Source organism: Pituophis catenifer, unplaced genomic scaffold, assembly GCF_029215685.1.
Source record: "Pituophis catenifer annectens isolate HBS135680 unplaced genomic scaffold, rPitCat1.0.hap2 SCAF_1, whole genome shotgun sequence".
In the NCBI taxonomy this organism is placed as follows: domain Eukaryota; kingdom Metazoa; phylum Chordata; class Lepidosauria; order Squamata; family Colubridae; genus Pituophis; species Pituophis catenifer.
Window position 1 is genome coordinate 301981943 of NW_027256881.1, and position 24763 is coordinate 302006705.

The following is a 24763-nucleotide window of genomic DNA, read 5'->3' on the forward strand; positions in this document are numbered from 1 at the left end:
AAATCTCCTTTCAACCCATGCTTCACAAACTAGAGTGCAGAAAAAACAGCATCTCTATATCTATGGACACTTTCCTGCAGTTCTTAAAGCGACCATTGATATTTTAAGCTGTAATTCTGAACATGTTTCATCAAACTAATAGAATTCTACAATAAATGTGCAATATTCATCTCTCAATTTAGTACAAGAAAGTATCCAATAATCAGATGTACCTAGGTAAATCTCAACTTTTGGGAAGTGGTTGAAAATACTATGGAGGGAAGCATTTATGTCAGATTTTGTCCAGAAAAATTGTCTAATTACAATTCGACAAAGTGTGACTTTTTGATAAATACATTAAAAACCTTCAAAGAGTGAAGGTTTCTACCATAATAACACCACAAAATTGACTCCTACGGCTAAATTAGTAGTCTTTTTCTAAATAAAGTAATTCTCTCAATCCTCTTTTAGAGTCTAAAAAAAATTATGAATAAAATTAAGTGTATCAGAGTCATTAAAGGAAAGTAAGCTTAGCAGACACAGTACTTCCTACCCCAATGGTGGTTGTTTGAGAAGTTAGTCGTGTTCTCTGTGGGACATACTCATCTAGTGGTCTGAACACCTTAATTGGTTTAGATAACCTCACTAATCCCGAAAAACTCAGTAGAAGCAGACCTAATTGATATTTGGAAGGAAGACTATGAGGGAAACATAAGGGCTGCAGACCATTCATAGAAGCATTGAAAAGAAATCCCTGAACGACTTGTGAACTATTTCTGTATTGTTGTCAAGAAAACTATTTGAAGGTGACTATGAAGCCTCTACAATTTGAGCTTGACATGAAGGTCAGCTTACTTTTCAAGGTTTCTGTTTCTAAAAGGAATTACGCACTGATCAGAAGCAATAACAACACTGATATCTCCATCCCAAACCGAGAGCCTAGATTAGGCAGGAAAATTGTGAAAAGTTAAGAGATAAAAGGTTGGTTTCCTCTATTTCATACTCTCATTACATAAATGGGAAATTTATGCATACATAAAACAGTGAATGTGGGTTAAGTATAGAAATCTACTGCATAGATTTTGTCCATCATATCTGGTTTTGTCCATTATATCTGAAGTTTGATAAACTTAAGTGCAGAGTTTAACGTGATTTACTTTTGCAGAGGGATCTTGACTATCATCTGAAGAGTAATTTATGTGGCACAGTTAGGACAGATAGGATTTGTAATTTGTAATTCTTTTAGTTTGGTTTATTTGGACTTTGTATGTTTATGGCAGCTAAAGCTAATTCCTAGACTAGCCTAGGAAGGTTTCATTCTCTATTGAAGTTGTAATGTCAGATACTGCTTTTCAGAAGAACATTTAAATAGACAATCTGACTGACATTTAGCTATCTCTTATTTTCTACAACAATATATCCTCTAACTATAGTAGTAATCAAAAGGTAATTTCCAAATACACAGCTCAAAGACAATTGTGCCTTACCTTCCCCAAAAATGCCATTGCATGTGAGTTGCCAGCATTTGCTGCTTGGTTGAAGTATTCAAAAGCTCTCTGGAGAAGAAAAAGAGTAGAAATATAAATACAGTGGGGCAAAAAAGTATTTAGACAGCCACCAATTGTGCAAGTTCTCGCACTTAAAAAGATGAGAGAGGCCTGTAATTGTCATCATAGGTAGACCTCAACTATGAGAGACAAAATGAGAAAACATATCCAGACAATCACATTGTCTGATTTGGAAAGAATTTATTTGCAAATTATGGTGGAAAGTAAGTATTTGGTCAATATCAAAAGTTCATCTCAATAGTTTGTGGGAGAACTTACACAATTGGTGGCTGACTAAATACTTTTTTGCCCCACTGTATGTGACAATAATTTTTTAATATAACATCTGACATTCATTCAATTTTTTTAATAATCTGCATTATGAATATGAGCAATAGATATACCAGTTTTATATAACTGAATATACTAAAATATGCAAATTCAACAATTGTTTCGCTTTCTGCATGCTAGGGAAGTATCATTTGTTTGATAGCCTAACCATACCCTTGTTTATTTGAAAGCAATTCCACTGTGATAAATAGTGCTTAATTCCAAGTAGACATAGCTTCAAGGCACAATTTTTGATCCATCAAAAACATGACTTGAGAACTTGAGAAATCTTCCTTTTAATTAGCTGAAAGGTATAAATACTTATTATGACTATTATACCTTCCTTTTAATTAGCTAAAGGGTATAAATACTTATTATGACTAGTATATCTTTTTACATTGTGACTTTATGAACCCTTGGTATCATAGTAGGCGGCCTGGTCCACACATTATGAGAATGAAGGATGTGGAGGAACAAGAAGGTGCTATTCTATTTCAGAGGTATTATTTTTAAATGTTCTTCCATATAAGCAATTCCTATTAGTAAACTAGCACTGCAAAGGGAATGAAAGCTGACAAGAACTTGTTTGCTTTATTATTAGCTATAGTAAGTTTATAATAAATAAATTTAATAGAATTGTTATATTAAAGAATATATTTAAAGTTATCTTAGAACTGTATTATATTTTAAAAATACCTTGGTTTATTTTAGTTGCATTACTGCGATTTTAATTGCATCATTCCAGTAGCATTTGTCAAATTGACAACTTTAAGACATGTAATTTTCAACTTCCAGAATTCTGGGATTTAAGGTGCATGTATCTTAAAGTTCCAAGGTTGAGAAACACTTCTTTACTTAATGTATAATTTATTTATTAAGTTTCTCACCACAGGCATAGTCTATGCTTCCTTATTTAATATCAAAATTGAATTAAACAATTTCTTCTCTTACATGAAGAAAACAGCATTATTAATAACATTAGCTGCTTATTCAAGCAAGTGAACAGCATCTTCTACCTTTCTACATAAACTTTTCAACATACATCCATGCAGAACAAGTTTCAACAGGCAAGATGGGATGTATTTGTGAGCTGCAGTAAATGCATACAGACCAATGTCAGGTATGAACTACATAATAGAAGACATTTGTAACTAACTGGAATTAGGCTCCTTGTGCATTGGCCACCCTAAACACTGAAATACCTCCTAGACTCTAGAGCTCTACTGTTATGCTAAGATGACAGCTATTGCAATAAATAGCTTCTCAATTCCAGTTTCATTTTACAAGTTAAATGTACCAACATCTTATGTATTGCCCTACAGATACCTGATGATTTTGCTCTACTCCTCTTCCTCCATGAAGGTGCAATTGTCCAAGCCCTACCTGCAATAGTAATTGAAACATGTTATTCAATTTCCTATCAAGAAAGCGTACTCCGAAGGAAAAGAGTATTAGAACGCACACACTAAAGGGACAACCTCCAAAAAAAGAGGTCAAGGCAATGTTTTAAAGAAAAATTGCCCTGCTGCAATTTTAAAAAAATAGCAATTCACCTCAGAATTGATGAGATACCTACAAGCACTCCATGCTAGGTTTTATAGAAACTAATGGAGACAAGGTTTGACACTGTCAGGTGGCAAATAAATGTAATAAATACATATCAGCCTAGGCTCTATCTCCTCAGATTGTTAATTGGGATGTGCAGTTTCTAAAGAAAAAGGGTGGTTTAGAACACATCGGACTGCTCATGAGGCACTTGTCACCAAATGCATCTTTTTTTTCCTGAACTGTACTATAACTATGGCAGGCAGCCACACGATTGGAAGAAAAGATACAACTGCCTTAAGTTGCCCAAAAGCACTACATGACCTTCCAGTGTAATGAAGAACATTTCCCACTCACATCCAAAGAACAGCAGAGCCATGCATCCACATGAAATTACATCCTGCATATTGAAAACTAATCAGAAAAAATAAGGTTTTCTTTACATTTATCCCAAACATCGTTTTCTGCTGAGTAACATTGATTTACACCAGTTTTTTATAACAATCCAAAACAAGAAAAGATGGGCAATGAGAAAAAGGCAACACTCTGTACTCCAAAAGTAATCACAAGCTGATGGGCAATAACAAATCATGGTTATCATGAGAGCTGTCTAATAGTATTTTGTAAGATATTGCTCATTACAGTGTTCTGAAGTATTGATTATTTTACACAAGCTAGCAAAGTATGCCTTTGCTAGCTTGTGTAAAATAATGTCATGGAACCACAGCTCAATGTATTAAGTTTCAGGACAGAGAATGTGCAAATTACTTTTAGCGCAATCTAAATCGAAATGACTCATAGAAGTATTCTTAGCATTTTGTAGAAAGGAAAGGAAAATATTCTCCCAGCTTTACATAAAATTTGACTCCATCATGTTTTGAAAATATAGTATGCTCTATAACCAACCAAGCTGCCTTTTTAAAAACCTTGGAGGAACTTGCATTCTTTAAAAAGCTCCTTTAAAAAATGTTATACCTAAAGAGTATAGTTGAGCATTCCCTAACTCGCTTCCTAATAAACTCTCACTATTTCCAACAAATATGGCAAACAGACCATCTAAATAGCACAACCTTGGGGAAAAAACTTCATGTTGTTATTCTTGAATGTCTTATCAGCATCACTATCCTGCGTAACTAACACATACCCTATTATTTTCAAGACCTTTAGTTTGATGTGATTACTTGCATCATTCTCTCAGTAAATAACTTTGCTAATTTTAAGAACAGCCCTGTTTATTAAATTCCAGGTTACCTGAAGAACTATCTCATCCTGCTAGATCAGGATCGCTCCACTCGTGCTGACAGAGAGGGCCTACCACGGGTCCTATCAGTGAAAGCTTGGCTGTTGGATCCAGAAGAGCCTTCTTTGCTGTAGCACCTGCCCTCTGGAACATCCTATCCACCCCTCCCATGGGTGAGATCTGCTCCCACCTTTCTCTTCTTCCACAACATCCCGAAGACCTGGCTCTGCCATTTGGCCAGGGGACCCAATGGGGGAGTATCACACTGGAGGTGGATATTAGATTGATAGCAAACCCCTCCTTTCCTCCTGCATTCCCTGCTTGTCCCTGCCCAACTTTTAATCTCATATTACTGTGTTTCATTGTTTATTTTGTTGTGTCACTATATTGTTACTGTTACACTTACCCTTCTTTTCATTTCTCTATTTTTATGTTGATGGCTGCCTACAGTAGTCCCATGGTGATAGGGGGCAAATAAATTTAACGTATCAACAAACAAATACAGGTAGCCCTCGTTTTACAACAGTTCATTTAGTGACTGTTCAAAGATACAAAGGCACTGAAAAAAGCGACTTATGACCATGTTTCACATTTATCACTGTTGCACCATCTCCATGGTCACATTATCAAAATTCAGATGCTTGGCAACTGGCATGAATTTATGATAGTTGCAGTGTCCTGGGGTCATGTGATCACATTTTTGTGACCTTTTGACAAAATCAGTGAGGAAGCCAGATTCACTTAACAACCATGTTGCTAACTTAACAACTGCAGCAATACACTTAACAGCTGTGGCAAGAAAGATTGTGAAATGGGGCAAAATTTACTTAACAACTGTCTCACTTAGCAATAAAAAAATTGGGCTCAATTGTGATTGTAAGTCGAGAACTACTTGTTTTGTTTCTGGAGATGGGCAGTCAGTGTGCTCCTCTCTACTGTCTTCAGTTGCATTCCCATTTTTGCTTTTCCTTCTCTTTGTCTGGTCCAGTTGTAAACTTTCAAGTGCCTCTTCTCTGTTTCCAGAGACTAAACTGCAAGAATGTACCTTCACCCGCTAGCTAATCAAAAATCGGCTGCAACTGTCTCACCCCTCAGTTAAGCAAGCAAACAAACACAATGCAATTGAAAGAATGAAACTTTTATCTAATTAGGCAAAGAAGCCTTCTTCTGTGAAGCTATTCAACTCCAAAAACTGGCCAAATTCCCTATTCCTGTTCACTCAAGTCTCAATGGAGCTCCCTAACTAACTTTTCTCTTTGCCCTCTTAGTTTGCCAGTTAAATTACCTGTGCTTGAACATCTCCTTTTTCAGCTAAGAACTGATAGTATTGTATTAAATCTTCCTCCAACATTCCACTTGCCATTCCTGGATTTTCTATTTCATCCGGCAGACGAATTCTCTGAACCACTGTGCCTCCAGTAAGAGAGATATCACTAGCCACTAGGGAGAAAGAACAGGGTAGAAACATTTAATTTTATCCTTATATAATTCAAGGTCTAGTGCATATCATATTTTTCATCCACTGAATTACTAAAAGGAATCTTCACCTGTTCTAAATGCCCATTAAATAACTGAGACATACATATTTATAAGCAAACTTATGTCTTTTATTGTGTCATGTGATACAGAAGTTGCTACAAGATGAAAAGGGAGCCCCTCAAGATTACCTCCAAATTATGGATAATTTCCACGAAGAAAAATGTTTTAGGGATTTGTAAATTAAATTTGGGGGGGGGGTGATAGACACAACACTAGCATGAGACAACTAATTTAATAAGTGTGAAGAGGTTCTGCTTTCTATTTCTTTATACAAATATTTGTGGTGCCAGCTAGGTCTCCTAATAAGAGGGTTAAACAGAACCAATTATTTCAAGCAAGAATAATACCCAGTATTGCAAAAATAACAAGTAAATTTGAAACATCTAATTAAGATAATATTGTACCAAAGAAAAACATTCATTATATGCTTGCAATTCTATTATTTCTTGTGGAAAATGAAATAATACAATAGCACAATTCTATTTGCTTAAGATTTCCCCCCATCTCTTCTCCAAATATACTACAAGATATCTGAATGTTCCAGAGCAAATTTACACCATGCAAGGGATATTTTATTTATTTTAGCAGTCATATTTCTATGCCGCCCACTCTCCGAGGACTCTGGGCGGCTTACACCAAAGACAGTATACTAAATAACATATTGCCCCCTAACAATCTGGGTCCTCATTTTACCCACCTCGGAAGGATGGAAGGCTGAGCCGGTGAGATTTGATCTGCTGATCTGCTGAACTAGCAGTCAGCTGAAGTAGCTGCAGTACTGCACTCTAACCACTGTGCCACCTCAGCTCTTTTATTGAACATTTCATATTGAAATGTTTCCCTTCTAGATCTTGTGACAAAACTTATGTCAATTGAAACAAACATCAGATTCCAAGCTTTGCTTTTAGCATTAGTTGGTTACTAGCCATCATATAATCTATATTACCAACCACATTTCTATTTAAAGGGAATGAACTACTCCAGTTTAATGACACAAAATTATCCTGTTTATATGTCAGCTAATGGAAATGCATAGATTTATCTCTCCATCTACTGATGTATATAAATACATGTACATACCATGGTTAGCTACTAGGCGATAATGCGTAAGTGCAGATTCACAGCTCTGAAGAACACCTATTCCAGCCCAGTACCGATAGCCCTGGAAAGAAACAACTACTGTCATAAAGCAAGTACCGCTGTCTTACATTTGAAAATATTCAAAACAGACATAACGTGTTTTTGTTAAATCATTGACAACTTCTGTTTCAATGAACTTCAGGATAAAATGCAATAAGTAAAAACAATAAAACTGAGCAAATCCAAAACCTTATACATAAAATTACAATTACAATGTTCCTTTCTAAAAGCAAATTAATAAATTTATCTCTTCAAAGTAAATTTCTGTGTTCATTGGGATAAATTCTCAATAAGAACAAAACATAGTCATAAAAACTAGAAGATAAGATTGTTATTAGGATTTCGCTGTTTTATGTCATTATTTGTATGGTTGAGAAAGCTCTACTTACCAAAATCATATGCGCTATTAAATTTCCTCCAAGAGCACCGAAAGTATAATAAACTAATGCCTACAAAAACAAAGTGCAGCTAATTAATTCAATTGTTTTCAATGGCATACTAACAGAAACAGACAAAAGATGATGGCTTTGCATTACCTTCGCCTGGCTGGAATCAACACCAAGACCGGAAGCATATAGAAATCCAAGGGCCTGAAAAAAACATTAAAAACTAGCATTTTTACAAGATTACTTTGATTAGGTATGTTTTCAGAATCCAAATTAAATATCCAGACATCTCTTATAAAAAGTGAACAAGTACCACCACACAATTCAGAGGAAACCACTCCATCTGACCTTTTTTAGTCATAGTGTGTGCGCTGCAATGATGATGGAGAAGCCCATAACAAATGCCACACAAATAATTCCTGTGGGATTTTTTTTAAAAGAAAAAAACCCACCACAGAAGGCTCCATGATGGGTTTTGTTTTGACACAGGTGCAGAAAATTTAACACAAAATAGCAACAGTAATAGAATAGCCAACATGAATTTAAAACACAGACATGAGTGTTTAGACACACCTGGGCATAGTATGAGAATTTTTCCTGAAGATATATGAGATTCTGTTTTATGAGATGATGATAATAATTTATTATTTATTAAATCTGTATGGAATCGGACTCTTAATGACTCTGGGCTGCTTGATTTCAATTTTATCCAGAAACATTAGCAGTATCTGAAATGTTTAAATTATTGCCCATATTGTATTAGAATGTGTTTTGGATGATTTTAGATCGACAGTCTTTTTTAATAAAGTATATTGCAAGGCTAATATTAGTTTTTTGTCTCCCAATTCTTGGATAAAATGTTGGGAGTTATTATATATTATTATATATTATTATATTAACAGATCAATGTCTAAGAATAATAGGCTCAATTTTGTATAATCTTAAAATAAAAAGAATGCAACATTCAACATGTTTATTAAAAATAGAAAATGTTTAAAAGGGGCTAGCTCTCAATCTCACTGTTGGAAGTATAACATATGAAATTGGTTTGTTCCCTTATTGTTCCTTTAGACTTAGTATCTGTAAGTTAATTAATATAATTGTATATAGATAAATATGGTTTAAAAAGGGAGCATACTTTTCAATTATATACAATCTCCTCCCCACCCCCCCGAACTTTTCACAACAAGAATGACGGATCTGTGGACCCTGAGAAAAAAGTTATACATACTGTTTGACCTTTAGGAGATCCTTCTTCAGTCAGTTTCTCAAACAGTTCTTTAGCTGACTGAATATTTTGCTTCAAGTAGTCACCAAACAATAATGTATAAGACACTCTTTCCATGGCCTTAGTATGATTCATGTCAGCGGCTCTCAAGAAATACTGATAAGCCCTTAAAGAAGAAAAAATGCATGTTGTTCTTTTAAGCATTAATGCTGTTCCAAAAATGCTTGTGTAGATGGTGTGCAAATTCTCCAGCTGATGGCTGCATGAGTCCTTTGAATGAATATTGTTAAAACCCAAATCTGATTTCATTTAACATTTGATTAATCAATATGATTATTCTCTCATTATGTATTAATAATGTTTGTCTATTATTACATATATATATCTTGCTAAAAACTTTTGAAAGTTTCTGGGTGATACATCCAAGTTTGGACAGATCTCAAATCTCTTCCCTAAAAGTTAGCACATTTCTCTCATGTAAATACAGAGTGTAAAACATGAATGCAATGTCATAACTGAAACACAAGTCCTCATATACTGAAAATTAATAGCAAAACATCAAGCCAAACATTTTTATTGCTGGGGTGGGATTGAAATACTGAAGCTATTTTTTTTCCAGTTTGTTAGCAGGGGGTGGTTATGACAAAAAATATGTGCTGAGCCTACCAAATCTAATAATTTGGGAGCAGGGAAGTCACATCATGGTGGCTTAATGATTCACAGAAATAGGCACTTGTCTATTCTTCTACCTTAAGTTTTAACCTAATAGGTAACATTTATCTGATAAGCTATATCTTGTAAAACGGTAGTCCCCAACTTTTCCAGCTTCATGGACCAGCAGCAGTAGTATCAGGGGAGTGGGGATGATTTCGCGTGCGCATCCGCCACTTGCACAAATGGAGCTTTGTGTGCTCGCCCACTGCTTGCATGGGCTGGTTCCCAACAGGCTGCAGACAGGGACCAATCCATGGACTAGGGCAGTGATGGCTAACCTTTTTGCTGTTGCGTGCCAAAAGTGGGGGGAGCGTGGGGGGTCATGTGCACACGTGCCCACACCCATAATTCAATGAGCCCAGTGCATGTGCACACAACCCCCCGCATTCCCCCCACTTTTGGCATGCAATGGCACGGTGGGCCCAGTAGGCCCATTTTTCGCCCTCCCCAGGCTCCAGAGGCTTTCTTGGAGCCTGGGGAGGGTGAAAACGGCCTTCCCAACTCCCCCGGAGGCCCTCTGGAGGCTGGAAACAGTCTGTTTCTGAACGTCTGGTGAGACAGGAAGGCCCGTTTTTTGCCCTCCCCAGGTTCCATAGGCTTTCTAGGAACCTGCAGAGGGCAAAAACAGCCTTCCCCACCCCCATGGAGGCCCTCCGGAGGCCTGAAATGGCCCGTTTCTCGACTTCCGGAAGTCCCGAAAAATCAGCTGGCCAGCGCGTGCATGCACACTGGAGCTGAGCTAGGGCAAAGCTCACGTGCCCACAGATATGGCTTTGCGTGCCACCTGTGGCATGTGTGCCATAGGTTCACCATCACGGTACTAGAGGTTGGGGACCCTCTTGTAAAAGAACCTTGGAGCACATTAGAGGTTCCTCAGTCACTGCATATATTGAACATACAGGTATCAGGGCTCTGAGTTTGCTAGTTTGATCCCCAGAATTTGTAATCCAAATAAATTTGATGAATTTGGGAGAAACTATTGATATCCTTCTATCCAAAAAGGAGATATGAGCTAAACAAAGAAGAAAACTCACTCTTTCTTCTGGGCCTTCTTCCTGCTCTCATTAAGAATTTTCATCCCTGTTTGGTAAACATCTTCTGCTTCCTGCATTTGTCTTCTCTTATGAGACTCCTCTTCAGCTAATAAAAAGATTTTTTTTAAAAAGCTAATTAATACTCACTACAATGCTGCTCATTTTATTCTGAGACCATTTATTTCAGGCTTTTTTGTTAAACTATTGTGTTTTGCCATTTTTGTTATACTGTGGCAATCACTAAAGGCTTTGAGAAGAAAAAAAAATCTCAATCATATATTAAAACAAACCAGAGTATGTCTGGCTCATAGTTTGATGGTATTCTTAGAAGTCAGTCTTCATTGTGCATTTATGCAAACCCCATTGATATCAGTTATTAAGGATATGCAATGCATTCTGCAGTATTTTCAGAGTAAAAAAATATGAAAACATACTTTCCCCCCCAAACGAGCTGTTTGGAGCATTTCCCAAGGTCCAAACCATCCTATTTTATACTCAAAACACGTTTTTTGCATAGAAAGCAGAATATTTTATGAAATTTTACACCTGACAGATTTCAAAACTCAACATTGTGTGTACCTGCTACATTTTTAGAATTAAAATAAATGGAAATGAAGCTTTGATTAACTCTATTGATAGAAATCTTTCCAGTGATCAGTGAGTTTTGTATTTCAGCATAGAAAATATATTGTTCCAGTTAATATGAGTTATTATTTTAAGCAAAAAGCTGAACTGGCAGTTGAAATCATGAAGAAAGTAAAAACAGAAATACTTCTTTATTGTTTATTCAGGATATTCTTCTATAGTTTCCAAAACTTTATAAACATGTGGATAAAATATCCACATATTCAAATTACTCATATATTGCTCTTTTTTTCCTGAAGCATTAATTTAACTGTATTAAATGCCAGCACCAGAACTTTAAACCTAAGTTCTGCTCTGAAAAACCAAGCTCATGAGTAATGTATTAAAAGTTCTAAAATATAAAAAGTAAAAATTGACTGGTGAGTTAATAGCCACATATACAACATTAGGCTAAAGAAGAGTGTTATTTCATTTAGCTGCTTAATTTAACACCTGCAAAAATATAAAAGATATGTTTTTAGGTCCTGGCAAATACCTTTGGGAGATCCGCTTGTAAGCAGTACTTGTATTGGCAACAGCTCCCATGCTGTTAGTATGCAGAATCTCTATAACAATGGACCCTTTAAATCCATCTATCAGAATGTACAAACATATTTTTTCGCATTCATCTATATCTGTCCCTTACTGAATAACACCCATTAATTTAAATTCACGAAGTCAGAAAACTGCTTTTCTTAGGAAAGCCATACTTACTTTCACAAAAGCCCCACTTTTGATCAGTCTTGTAGTCATAGGTTGTGGCACACCATAGTCTCCCATCTTCTCTCCCATCTGCAGTACATTCTGAGTATTCCTTCTCCATAAAGAGAAAGGGGAACCGACATAACTCGCCATCTGCAGTTCCTCCAATAGCTGTCAAAACTAAAACAAACAACCCATGTGAAACATCCTGAAGTTACAATGCTTATCAAGTCACCAACTGTTGGTAAGTTTTAACATAATTTTATTTCTTATAGCTTTCCTTTGTAAAATATATATAACAAGGAATTTCAGGGAGTTTATAAACATTTTCATCACAATGGATATGCAGATTCAGAACAAGAAATTGAAACAGATAACAGAATCACATATGAATTGTCAAAAATTCTGCCAGTCAGAAAATTCTCTACAGAAGAACCAAATGTATGAAAAGTTATCCCCATGTTGTACAGATGAAAGCCAACCAGTGGTGGGATTCAGCCAGTTCGCACCACTTCGGGAGAACCGGTTGTTAACTTTCTGAGCAGTTTGGCAAACTGGTTGTTGGAAGAAATCATTAGGGCAGAGAACTGGTTGTTAAATGACTTGAATCCCACAACTGAAGCCAACACAACACTCACAAAATCTAAATAATTAAGAGAAAATAAAATCAACACAATGAAATCATCTAATTCAATTATTTAAGGTAGAATCTATTTAAATCTGTTAATAACAGTTCCCATGTTCATTTTAATGCTGCAATATTTCTGTAACAATTTACTATTATAGTCCTTAAACTTAATTAAAAATAGATTAGGATTTGGGAAGAATATGATCTCTTTACAAGTTGAAATGCAATTCTGAAATTTACATAAAACTAGGAAATGCAACTTGACGTGGCATTTGAAGAGAACTTCAGTCATCTATGATACAGCATTGAAAGAGAGCAAGAATCACTTCATGCTCTCTTTCAGTGTTATAATTAGATGTGTGAAAAGTTTCATAATGATTAAGGACTTCAGATGTTCCTTGTCTTAACTTTTTGAAACATTTATTCTTAAAATCTATTGGGACATTTCAAATTGCAAATGCTTATCGTATCATAAAGGTTGTCTGCTTATAGTCAAATAAAACTTATATGGTAAGTAAGTACAATAATAGCTTATCTGTAATTCTTTCTCTACTATATGCACTGTAGTAAACCCCAAATAATCTGCAGAGATTTATCTCCACAAGCTAAGATTCAAAATAATCCAGTTTATGATTTAGAATTATATGTGAATTCAGATATAAAGAGAGTTCCAATCAACAAACAAAATACAAGGCTATTGCACTGAAACAGACAAGATATCATGAAAGAAAAACAATATCGCTTCTTTTAGTCAAAATACATATTGCAATTCCTATTCAGATTTGTTTCTCATCTTATTTTTCTAGATTAATGTTCTGAAATCTGTCCCCTCCACCTTGTCTACGAATAATTCCTGTGCTAGTGAACAGCATAGCTGTCTTTTCAGAGGAAAGATAAGTAGGCAGTCATGCAAATTAATTCAGAATAAGGCTTATTCCCACACAAAGTTGAGAACAAATATTTTAAAAGCTCTCATCCTGCGGCTAAACCATAACAGACTCAAGCTGTCTTGCAGAACTTCCAGAGCTCAGCAGTTTGTTTAGAGGTAGAAACAAAGCATTTTCCATTTTGTGAGTAGTCTTGTTTTCAGTGCATTAATAAACAGATATGCATATGGTTTCCTATTTTTTAAATCCAAGTTCTCATATAGACGGACTAATCTTTAAATATCTGAGTATTCTCTTTGGTAATCTTGCTTTCATCGAAGAATATGTTACTATGGGGTTGTGATGAATACCAGGTATCTCTACCATCACCTCTAAAATCTGTTTCAAAATTGGGATCTGAATATTGGAAACAAGATGCAAAGATTTATAACGTTGTCCGCATTTAGTGACTGAAGTCAGTGAAGCTAGTTAAAAATCACAGAATGCAAGCTATGGTTTTTTTAATTGACATTGAAGAGATTTACCAGCAACCTTCATCAAAAGCATTTAGGTCAAAAGTCTGATTAATTATGTAACATTGTTAAAACCGTATGAATACACTGGTGGGGCTGACATATAAGACAGGCAGAAAGCTATTTTACCAGCAAAATCCATTCTACTGATTCATGGATACACCTGAATACAGTTTTTATATTTCCATCAGTTATTAAAATGTTCTCTCACCTTTATTATTTTATAAGTAACTCAAGATGGTAAACATAACTAATACTCCTTCTTCCTCCTATTTTCTCTACAACAAACCTACGGAGTGGGTTCAGCTGAGAGAGAGTGACTAGCTCAAAGTTACTCAGCTGGCTTTCATGCCTAAAGCAGGACTAGAGATAATAGTTTCCTGGTTTCTAGGCTAGCACCTTTACCAGTACACCAAACTGGTTCTCATGTCCTAAGAAGGAGCATCAAATTACAAAAAAAGCTGTAGGCAGAATTTAGGACATACTGCTTAAACAATGCTGTTTTAAAGGAATAAATATTAGGGATTTTTCTTGTATATTTGTAGACAGATTATCTGATTTTTACCACATAATCGGTCTACAAATATACAAGAAAAATCCCAAATATTTATTCCTTTAAATCAGCATTGTTTATTGCTTAACGCCTTGTAAGCCGCCCTGAGTCTCCGGAGAAGGGCGGCATATAAATCAAAAAAAAAAAAAAAAATCAATTGTTTAAGCAGTATGTATGTTACTATTATTACAGTTTGTTGAAAAAAAGAGCAAAACTAATACAGGAAGGAGGGAATATGAGGCTTCTGACTTTGACTGCTATAGTTTTACCAATTTCTCTAAACAAAGTAAAAATGTTTTCCTTAAGCTCTTACAAATCTCATCTAAAAAGAATATACAAAACTGCTTAAGATCGGCAGATGGAAAACTTTAATAACCCACACAATCACCTGTTTTTTCTGCTTCTACTTCTTCCAGGTCTTTATTTAATAAAGCAGACAATTCTAAAGAGCTTAAGCTCTCCAAAGTCCTTTCCTTGTCCTCTTCTCCAAAACCATCTCCATCTTCAGCTAGAGCCTCTGGATCTTCAGAATCAATAAAGATCTGACCTGCTACCACTTGAGCTCCTGCTGAATGATCCTTCACTTGTTCTTCAGAAGGCAAGGTTGACTACAAAATAAATAATAGGGAAAAAAAGAAACATAGTTTTTGTTATAAAATATAGTAAAATATGGAGTTTTTATTTTATGACAATTGCATACAAAAAGTCAAAAGACACAATGTAAACTACTTTGTTACAATTCCAATTTATCACATTTTCTTCCAGAATCTGCTTTTTGTTTTAAAAATATGTCTATTCTCTACTCCCAGCAACTCATCTTTCATTATATCCCATTAGATGTTGCTGAGCTATGACTTCCACCAGCTTCAACCAATGCAGCTAATGGATAGTGCAACTAATGCAGTTATAGATTCACTGGAAATTAGCTGAAAATATTTCCCATTTAAATTCTCAAATGACCTGTGTGGAAATAATTAAATAATCTAAGATATTTCAAAATAATAGAATCACTGAAATAAAAATAATTTTCTTTCATTTAAGCTTTTATTCATCCATGAAACTTAAGTAAAGAATTTTTCATCGCAATTATATATTGTACCATGTTCATTGATTCAAAAATTCATAGCTATGAAAAAGGAATCCCAGACAAAAGACTAGTCACCTTTGATTCAAAAGACTCCTCTTGAGCAGCTTCTTCGTCTACAAAATTAAAGAGGATGATTTTAACAGCAAAATTTGGAAATAAATCATATTCTTAACAAGTGGCATTAATTTTGTCTCAAAGCTTCTGCTGATAAATAATATGCAAATATTAACATGAAATTATGCATGTTGATGCATAAATGCAATATGCACCCAAAGCGGTACAACGATGTGCTAGAGATACATACCTCCCAATAAATGAATATATACAGTAATTATAATTCATATCTTATTTGCAAATAAATAATCCAAACCAGGAAGGGTTATAAAGCATAAGTTGTCTTCAGTGAAAAAAATTAGTGGTAGATATTTTACTTATTACTTCTTTCCTTCACCTCTAACTAAAAAGGTCACAGGACTATCTAGACTAGTGTGGCAATTGGACCAGAAAATATAGATTGTTTCAATAAAGAAAGAAATCTTACATTTACAAAAGGCAATCTAGAATTAACTAGAGGTATGTAAATAAAACACATCTTAAAGATAAACTGCTCAATTTAATTTAATAAATCATTCCAAATTAGTCAATATGCTGAAAACCTGTAAAAGGTATTATATTTTTCTTTCTCTTGCTGTAAAATGCGAGTTTATTTCTTTTTTATTTTGAATAATCATCAAGCACAGACACATTGCAATAATAATGTGACTGATATGTACAGTTGCAAGAAAAAGTATGTGAACCCCTTGGGATTACGTGGAGTTTTGCATGAATTGATCATAAAATGTGCCCTGAACTTCATCTAAGTCATAACAATAGAAAAACACAGTCTGCTTAAAATAATACTACACAAACATTAGATGTTGCCATGGTTTAATTGAACATAACATGTAAACAATCACAGTGCAGGGAGGAAAAAGTATGTGAACCTTTGGACTTAATAACTGGTTGACCCTCCTTTGGCAGCAATAACCTCAACCAAACATTTCCTGTAGTTGCAGATCAGACCTGCACAACGATCTGGAGTAATTTTGGACCACTCCTCTTCACAAAACTGTTTCAGTGTAGCAATATACTTGGGATGTCTGGTGTGAATCGCTCTCTTAAGGTCATGCCACAGCATTTCAATCGGATTGAGGTCAGGACTCTGACTGGGCCACTCCAGAAGGCGTATTCTGTGCTGTTGAAGCCATTTTTTTTGTTGAATTACTTGTATGCTTTGGGTCATTGTCCTGTTGCATCACCCATCCTCTGCGGAGCTTCAGTTGGCGGACAGATGGTTGTATGTTTTCCTGCAAAATGTCTTGATAAACTCTGGAATTCATTTTCCCATCAATGACAACAATCCGTCCAGGCCCTGACGCAGCAAAGCATCCCCAAACCATGATGCTCCCTCCGCCATGTTTTACAGTGGGGATGAGGTTTTGATGTTGGTGTGCTGTGCCTTTTTTTCTCCACACATAGTGGTGTGTGTTCTTCTCAAACAACTCAATTTTGGTTTCATCTGTCCACAGTATATTTTGCCAGCAGTGCTGTGGAACATCCAGGTGCTCTTTTGCAAACTTCAAACGTGCTGCAATTTTTTTTTGGACAGCAATGGCTTCCTCCGTGGTGTCCTCCCATGTACTCCATTCTTGTTTAATGTTTTCCTTATTGTAGATGTGTCAACAAAAATGTTAGCATGTGCCAGAGATTTCTGTAGGTCTTTAGCTGACACTCTAGGATTCTTCTTTACCTCATGAAGCATTCTGCGCTGCGCTCTTGCAGTCATTTTTACAGGACGACTACGCCTAGTGAGAGAAGCAACAGTGCTAAACTTTCTCCATTTGTAGACAGTCTGTCTTACCGTGGACACATGAACATCAAGGCTTTTGGAGATACTTTTGTAACCTTTCCAGCTTCATGCAAGTCAACAATTCTTGATCGTAGGTCTTCTGAGAGCTCTTTTCTGCGAGGCATGGTTCACATCAGACAGTGCTTCTTGAAACCAGTAAACCCAAAACAGGTGTGTGTTTTTAAAGGGCAGGACAGCCGTCAGCAACACATCCAATATCATCACACTGATTGGAGTCAAGGTTGGCTCACTCCTGGCTCCAATTAGCTCTTGGAGAAGTCATTAGGCTAGGGGCTCACATACTTTTTCCTCCCTGCACTGTGATTGTTTACATGTTATGTTCAATTAAACCATGGCAACATCTAATGTTTGTGTAGTATTATTTTAAGCAGACTGTGTTTTTCTATTGTTGTGACTTAGATGAAGTTCAGAGCACATTTTATGAACAATTCATGCAAAACTCCACATAATCCCAAGGGGTTCACATACTTTTTCTTGCAACTGTATATCTATTTAAAGTATGTCTATTTCAAAAAAATTAGATCAGCTAGAATTCTTAGGCAGGAGGAAAAGTGCTTTAGAAGAAACAGAGCTAATATAAGAAAATAAAATACTGATACAAGGAAAGAGCCAAAAATAAGGAACTGAATGGAGCATAGACAGGTGGTCTTCTAATTGAAGCTTCACACAGCAAAATTTACAAATAAAAGAAAAAAAATCTACAATAAATTTTGGGCAATGTTATATAATAAAGAAAGCAGATTAGAAATCACTTTTTAAAAATTAATGTTTCATAAAATTTCCAGACCAGTAATATAGACTTGATTTATTCAGAAAAAAGCAGCATATTTAGCATGAGAAAACCATTGCAATCAATATCAAAAAGTGATTTCACTTGAAAACAATTCAAATTAAAAAACATAGATAACAATGACAAATTTTTAGTGATCAACTTCACAATAAATCACAAGATTTCTGTTCACTTTAGTATTGTGGGTACAACAGGCTATTATTTTAATTTAAACCCATTAAACTATCACACCGATAAATGTATTGAAATAATTTGTATCTTTAAAGTGAAGCAAGTTGGCTGTATTTCATTCTCATTGCATCATGTTAAGATCTCTCTGAAGGAACAAGCTCTATATTAAGTTGCAGGCAAACACATTGTTGACTGTCAGCAGATAAGATGTTCTTTCCAAAGCAATGTATCATAAGGAAAACAGGTTCTGTTTGTTTAGCTGTCTTTTCCTTTTCAGTTGGTAAAGATTTTGTGGAAAAAAAAATGAGAGAAGTCTTAGCTTAGGTTCATTATATTTCAAGGACTCAACAAAAAATAAGTAGATTTTAAAAACCAGAAACCCTGTCAGGATAAACACTCAGGTTTGGTTTCTTAAAAGCTTAATCTGAGTGTATATTAAAAACACAAGTACATGCTAATTATTGATTCCCATGAGAAAAAAATAAGGATTATTAACAATTCCAGATCAATTAACTAAATTGTTTTTCTAATATGAAAACCCAGAGTTTGCAAAAGATGAATACACGTGACTCTTGTTATTCAGAGTGGTTCCATTCCAACATAAAACTACAGTCAATAACACTGCAATTTACAAGACCTTGAATCTTGGAAAATTATATCCAAAGTCTATATCCATTCTCTTCATTTTATTAGAAATTCTTCAAGAGTGATTTTATGTGCAATGTACTGATATTTACAGATGGATCAATTTAGCCACATGGCTTCATGTGGCTTCCTTGTGGCCTTTTTACTGATGCCATTTGGTTCTCCTAGTTATTTTGCTCTAAGAGTTTCTTCATAATCTCGGCTTCTCAATTGCATTGTTGGATGTTAATAGTGACTGAAGACTCTGATCGGGCAAACTTCCTCAATAACAAGCTGAGCAAGTATTCCTGACTAAGATGTCTGGTTACTATAACAAGTCTTGTGCCACAAGTGATTTATCAATATCTTTTGTGACCAATTAAAAGTATATTGTGCAGATAACCCAATCCATTTATTTATACACATGTTCTTTCTCATGTACAAAAGTTGTGACGTGCAGCAAGTAACAAAAAAGCAAGTGCAAAACGAAAGATAAGCAAAAAGACCTTTCCATATATTGTATACTGAGATCTCACCTCTATGTTCATGGTAAATATCTAAAACTACTGATAATGAAACAGTTCAAACAGGACACCCGAAGTAATTTCTACAAACCCATCAGCTAAATTAAAGCACACCAACAAACAAAAAAATTGTAGTACAACTTTTAGAAATTATCTGGTAGGATATTAATCCAAGAACAACCTAGAAATTGCAAATAATGTTCAGTTACTGCAGAAAAAAACACTTATATAATCAGCAAAAAAGAAATAAAAAGACAAGTGATCCATGCCATCAAGAATATAATTTTCAGCAAACTTTAGAGGAGCCTTTCTCAGCTAATGTGGCGTATCATAGTAATAAACATGTTGGACTAGGATGGATTCAAGTCTACTCCCAGGAATGGAATACACTGACTGATTTTGAGCTGAGTACAATCTCAACCTGCTCCAAAAGGCCACTGTGGTAGCTTCCAGAAGAAAAGGAAAAGCAAGAGGTAAATCTAATTAAGAGGGAGAGGAGGTATGATCTTTTTATACTTTTAAAATTCTGCAACGTGGCCAATTCTGAAGTTAAAATCTACAAATCTGCAGGGCAATAAGTTAACAGAAGGATGCTTCAGTGCTTCATATATCACAAAATATAACATTATATCCCCAGCGTTAAAGTCAAGCTAATGTTCAAGACTCTAGTCAGTCTGGAATAGGAATTTTTTAGTTCTGTATATCCATGAGCTCAGAAATATTTGTTTCATTTGCTTCACAAAGCTGGGTACTCTGAAAAAATAGTTCTGGAAAAATACACACTTCCAATTAGATTTAAACAAAAACAAATCAAACCATACCTTTGGATGTAGTAAGTACTCAAAGTGCACTTTCCCTAACAGCCAAAATACAGATAACCCTCAATGTACGACCACAATTGAGTCCAAAATTTATGTTGGTAAGTGAGAAATTTCTTAAGTGAGTTTTGCCCCATTTTATGACCTCTGTTGCCACATTTGTTAAGTAGATCATGGCAGTTCTTACGTTAGTAACATGGTTAAGTGAATCTGGTTTCCCCATTGACTTTGCTTGTCAGAAGGTCACAAAAGAACACATGACTCCGGGACACTGCAACCGTCATAAATGTGAGTCAGTTGTCAAGCATCCGAATGTAAATCACATGACTATGGGGATGCTGCAACAGTCATAACTGTGAAAAATGGCCATAAGTCACTTTTTTCAATGCTGCTGTAACTTCGAATGGTCATTATCAATGATGATAAAGCATTCATCTTGGCATTGGTCTGCCTATGTTTTCTGTGAAAGACTTTTGTAACATAACAAAGCTATTTTTTAAACATGTAGAAGAGACAATAAGAATATAACAAAGCTAGGTCATCAAGAAAGATTTTACTTTTTTCGGATAAAATTTTGTATGCTGTAATAGTTAAACAATTGTTATATTCAATGGGGCTTATTTCTAGACAAATATTCATAATACAACTACAGCATGAAATTCTGTATATAAAATATGTATTATAATGTATATAAAATATGCCTAGAGTTAAACCAGTATTAAAAATGAGAGGCTACCATTTTGCTAGGAAAAATCTTGTGTTATTATACATCCAGCGCTTATTAAGTAATATGTAGAAATACTATTACAGTTTTGAAAATTATGTGGGTGAATTTGAACTGACTAAACACCTTGGTTTTTAGGTGTGAATGAGAGAAATTAGTCAACATTTTGATCGAAAAATTAAATTATATTTTATTTACTAGTGGGGCAGTTAATTTTTAATGGTAGAATTATCTGCTTTACTCTCTCAGTCAAACCTGTTAACTGACTTTACTATCTCAGTTATTTAAAGTACAATGAGAACATGACAGAATAGAAGTAACATATATACACAGTCCATGTAATTATAAGTAAAACGTCTATGAGTATATGGCAGTGGCCTCCTAACTGGATGTCAACTATTCAGGCGATCGCCTCTGGTGCTGCTTCATGTAGATCTAAGGAACCAGGGAGCACACTTCATGGGAACAATATGTTGAATAGTTTGCATATCAGCACCACAATTGCTTTATCAGTGGGAATCTTCCCATTCCCACTGATACAGGGCCGTGGCACATCTTCCAGTATCACATCTAATTCTGTTCAATTTCGACCAAAGTGAGGCAGGTCGAAATCAGGTGGTTTGGTAGAGGGATCACTAATGGTCAGTCCACAAGAAGGTACCTTGTACCATTCCTCTCCCCAGGCATTCTTGGGAATAATAATGTAACTATGTCAGTTATCAGTCTCCACTGCTTTTCTTTTTATATATGACAATCAACTTTCTCAGGCATTCAAGGCAGTGAAAAACTACTACCCACCCATTAATACCATGAACCTCCCTATCTGCTATCAGTTATTAACTTACTTCATTGCTAAATTTATTTCGTTCATTTATATTCTTCAACTTCTTCCTATCCCCCTCTGCAGAAATGAGCTCACATTATTTCACACAAACAATAAGCATCACCATCTGGCATCTTGTGCTTTTCAGAGCATTCTGGCCAGCCAGACAATAAATATAGATTTCTAGAGTAGAGAAATATCAAGAAAAGGCTTGGGGAGATATGGCAAACTAAACAGTCTTTGAAAAAGCTAGACTACTGAAGAATCATCAAGGACAAGGAAATGATAGGAGCTTAACCACATGTAACCCAGGATGGATGCTCCTCAGGAGAAGACAGCAGGATAGCAGTCTCCCACAGGTTGGAGTATCAGGAGAGGAAGGGATCAACCATCATGCTCACAGCCACCATGGAATCTTTTAAAGGACACTAATTTTGCTAACCTCACTTACTAAGTCTGCACTACTATTAATCTTCTCATCGTTCCTATCAGCCATCTCCTCCCGCTTATGACTGTATGATTGTAACCTTGTTGCTGGTATCCTTACGATTTATATTGACTGTTTCCTAATATGATTTGATTATTTGTACTCTATGACTATCATTAAGTGTTGTACCTTATGATTCTTACGAATGTATGTTTTCTTTTATGTACACTGAGACCATATGCACCAAGACAAATTCCTTGCGTGTCCAATCACACTTGGCCAATAAAGAATTCTATTCTATTCTTTTTTATTTCTAGTCACTTTCAGAAATGACTGCTTATTTAACTATCTTAAGGCTATTAGAGAACTGAAAAGCCACCTGATGAGTTTACAGTCATTTTTGAACAGAAGAAAATTTAGCCATAAGTTTAAAAACTTAAAATATAGGAAATAAACAGGAAAAGTTAAATAGATTTTGATCTAAGTTATAAATTAAAGGTCCCGGCAAATTTAGAAAATTGAAACTGTTACTTTAAGATTTTGGAAATAATTAAATAAACAGCTTTTGTGGAAAAAAATTGTCTTTGTAATCTTATAGGAAGGCAAAGAGATATCAAATTTGTTTATTATTGTGACGAAGATTGGAAGTTATGTTTCTTCTTTCCCCACTTTTTCTTTTTCTCTATTTCTTTCTTTCTAAGTTTATTTTGTAATAATATAATGTAATATAATGTAATAATCAGTAACTATTTGGTAGAAGCTTTTGAAATTTTGTTAATATAACATATTACAATAAATTAGCATTCCTCAGGGGGAAAAATTGTTATCAAGAAACAGCTTTCCTGATGCAAAAAGACAAATGTGTACCTTATGAGCAAAATATGACAACATGTCTGGTACAGTGCGTTTTAATGTGCATTAATGGCTTCAGCTGCAGACATAGATCATATTTACAAGCTTGCATAGGCAAAAGGAAATCATAGTCACCGCCTTGAGCTTTTATAGGAAAGATGGGATATAAATATAACAAATAAGTGCCAAATACCTATTATATATGCACTTGTCTGGATATTTATACAGACTTGTACAATATATACAATAACCATATTATGGGAGGGGGGGAGGAAGAGTCAAAACCTTTAGCAACATTTAGTAAAGCGCTTAACAAACATACCTTTCCACTCCTCGTTTAGCAGATCATTCCATGCTGTGCTCTAGAAAAAGTTGCTAGGGGCCTTACAACAAGTGTGGGTGGGTGGGGGGGATCACCTCTTTTCTGCCCTGGGGTAACCCCCCGAGTCTTAGCTTTCCATATACATTCATTGCAGAGCAAGTGCCTTTCAACACAAAGGGGCCCGTGCTAAAAGATTTCTCCTCCCTGGATTAATTGGTTGTTCGCCGCCTTGAATTATTTATAATAATAATAATAATAATAATATAAAAAAAACACACGACAAAAGCGACATATAAATAACATAAAATAAAATAAAATTAGCGGAAGTATTGGAGTGAAGGGTTGCAAATGCTAAACGTCAAAGCTGAAAGAGAGGCTAATCTGCGAGGTTGGCGAGAAAGGACCACTAAAAGCAACTATTTATTCCAACGCACTTGACCCGGTTTTCGACTGGCCTCTCTTGCCTTTACCGGCTTTCGGCCTTTGGCTTCACCTCCCCATCCCCACCCCCCACCCGGCTGCCGCCGCCGCCGCCGCCCTCTCAATCAGGGTCTCCCCCCTCCCACACTCGGCACCCCGTCCACAAAGCAAGGCCCACCGGAAGCGCTCGTACTGACCAGCAGCCGCCAAGCTGATGGAAGCCAGCAACAGCAACAGCTGCAACCCCACCGCCGCCCGTGCCAGGAACCACCGCGGCGCGGCCCGCGACAAAACACCCATCCCGCCGAAGACGAAAGCGACTCCGCCGCGGCACTCCGAGAAAACCCGGAGAGCTGCCGCCTGCTCCCCGCCCCACAGCCGCCCGACGGCCAATCAGTGCATCCCATGCGGCGCTTCCAATAGCTGCTCGACGCTGGAGACGGCGCGTTTTCATTGGCTCGCGCGTTTTCTGACATGGCCTCTCTGAATTGGCCCGTAAGAGCCCGATGCCAATGGCGGAGCGACGCGTCAATGTCATTCTGGCGGCCAATCCAACGCCGGAGGAGGCGGGGCGGCCAATTAAGACGCTTCTGAGCTCTGGGTTATCGAAGAATTACAAACGCGGAAGGAAGGGAAGGAGAGAGGAGATCGGAGGGTTATCGGTCTTCCTTGCGGGATTCCCGC

The 24763-nt window shown here is 36.0% G+C and overlaps 1 protein-coding gene across 1 annotated transcript in view; it reads right to left on the reverse strand.

Annotated features, from left to right (window-relative positions):
• The window catches only part of SEL1L (SEL1L adaptor subunit of SYVN1 ubiquitin ligase), a 38227-nt gene extending 13848 nt beyond the window's left edge, over positions 1-24379 (reverse strand). The window contains exons 1-12 of the mRNA XM_070941156.1: positions 24277-24379; positions 15751-15788; positions 14977-15196; positions 12021-12188; positions 10683-10788; positions 8938-9100; positions 7857-7910; positions 7710-7769; positions 7261-7342; positions 5927-6081; positions 3183-3239; positions 1467-1535 (exon numbers count right to left, since the gene is read on the reverse strand). Of these exons, the coding sequence (XP_070797257.1) occupies positions 1467-1535; positions 3183-3239; positions 5927-6081; positions 7261-7342; positions 7710-7769; positions 7857-7910; positions 8938-9100; positions 10683-10788; positions 12021-12188; positions 14977-15196; positions 15751-15788; positions 24277-24379 (1275 nt within the window). The remainder of the gene's footprint in view (positions 1-1466; positions 1536-3182; positions 3240-5926; positions 6082-7260; positions 7343-7709; positions 7770-7856; positions 7911-8937; positions 9101-10682; positions 10789-12020; positions 12189-14976; positions 15197-15750; positions 15789-24276) is intronic.
• Positions 24380-24763: the final 384 nt, after the last annotated feature.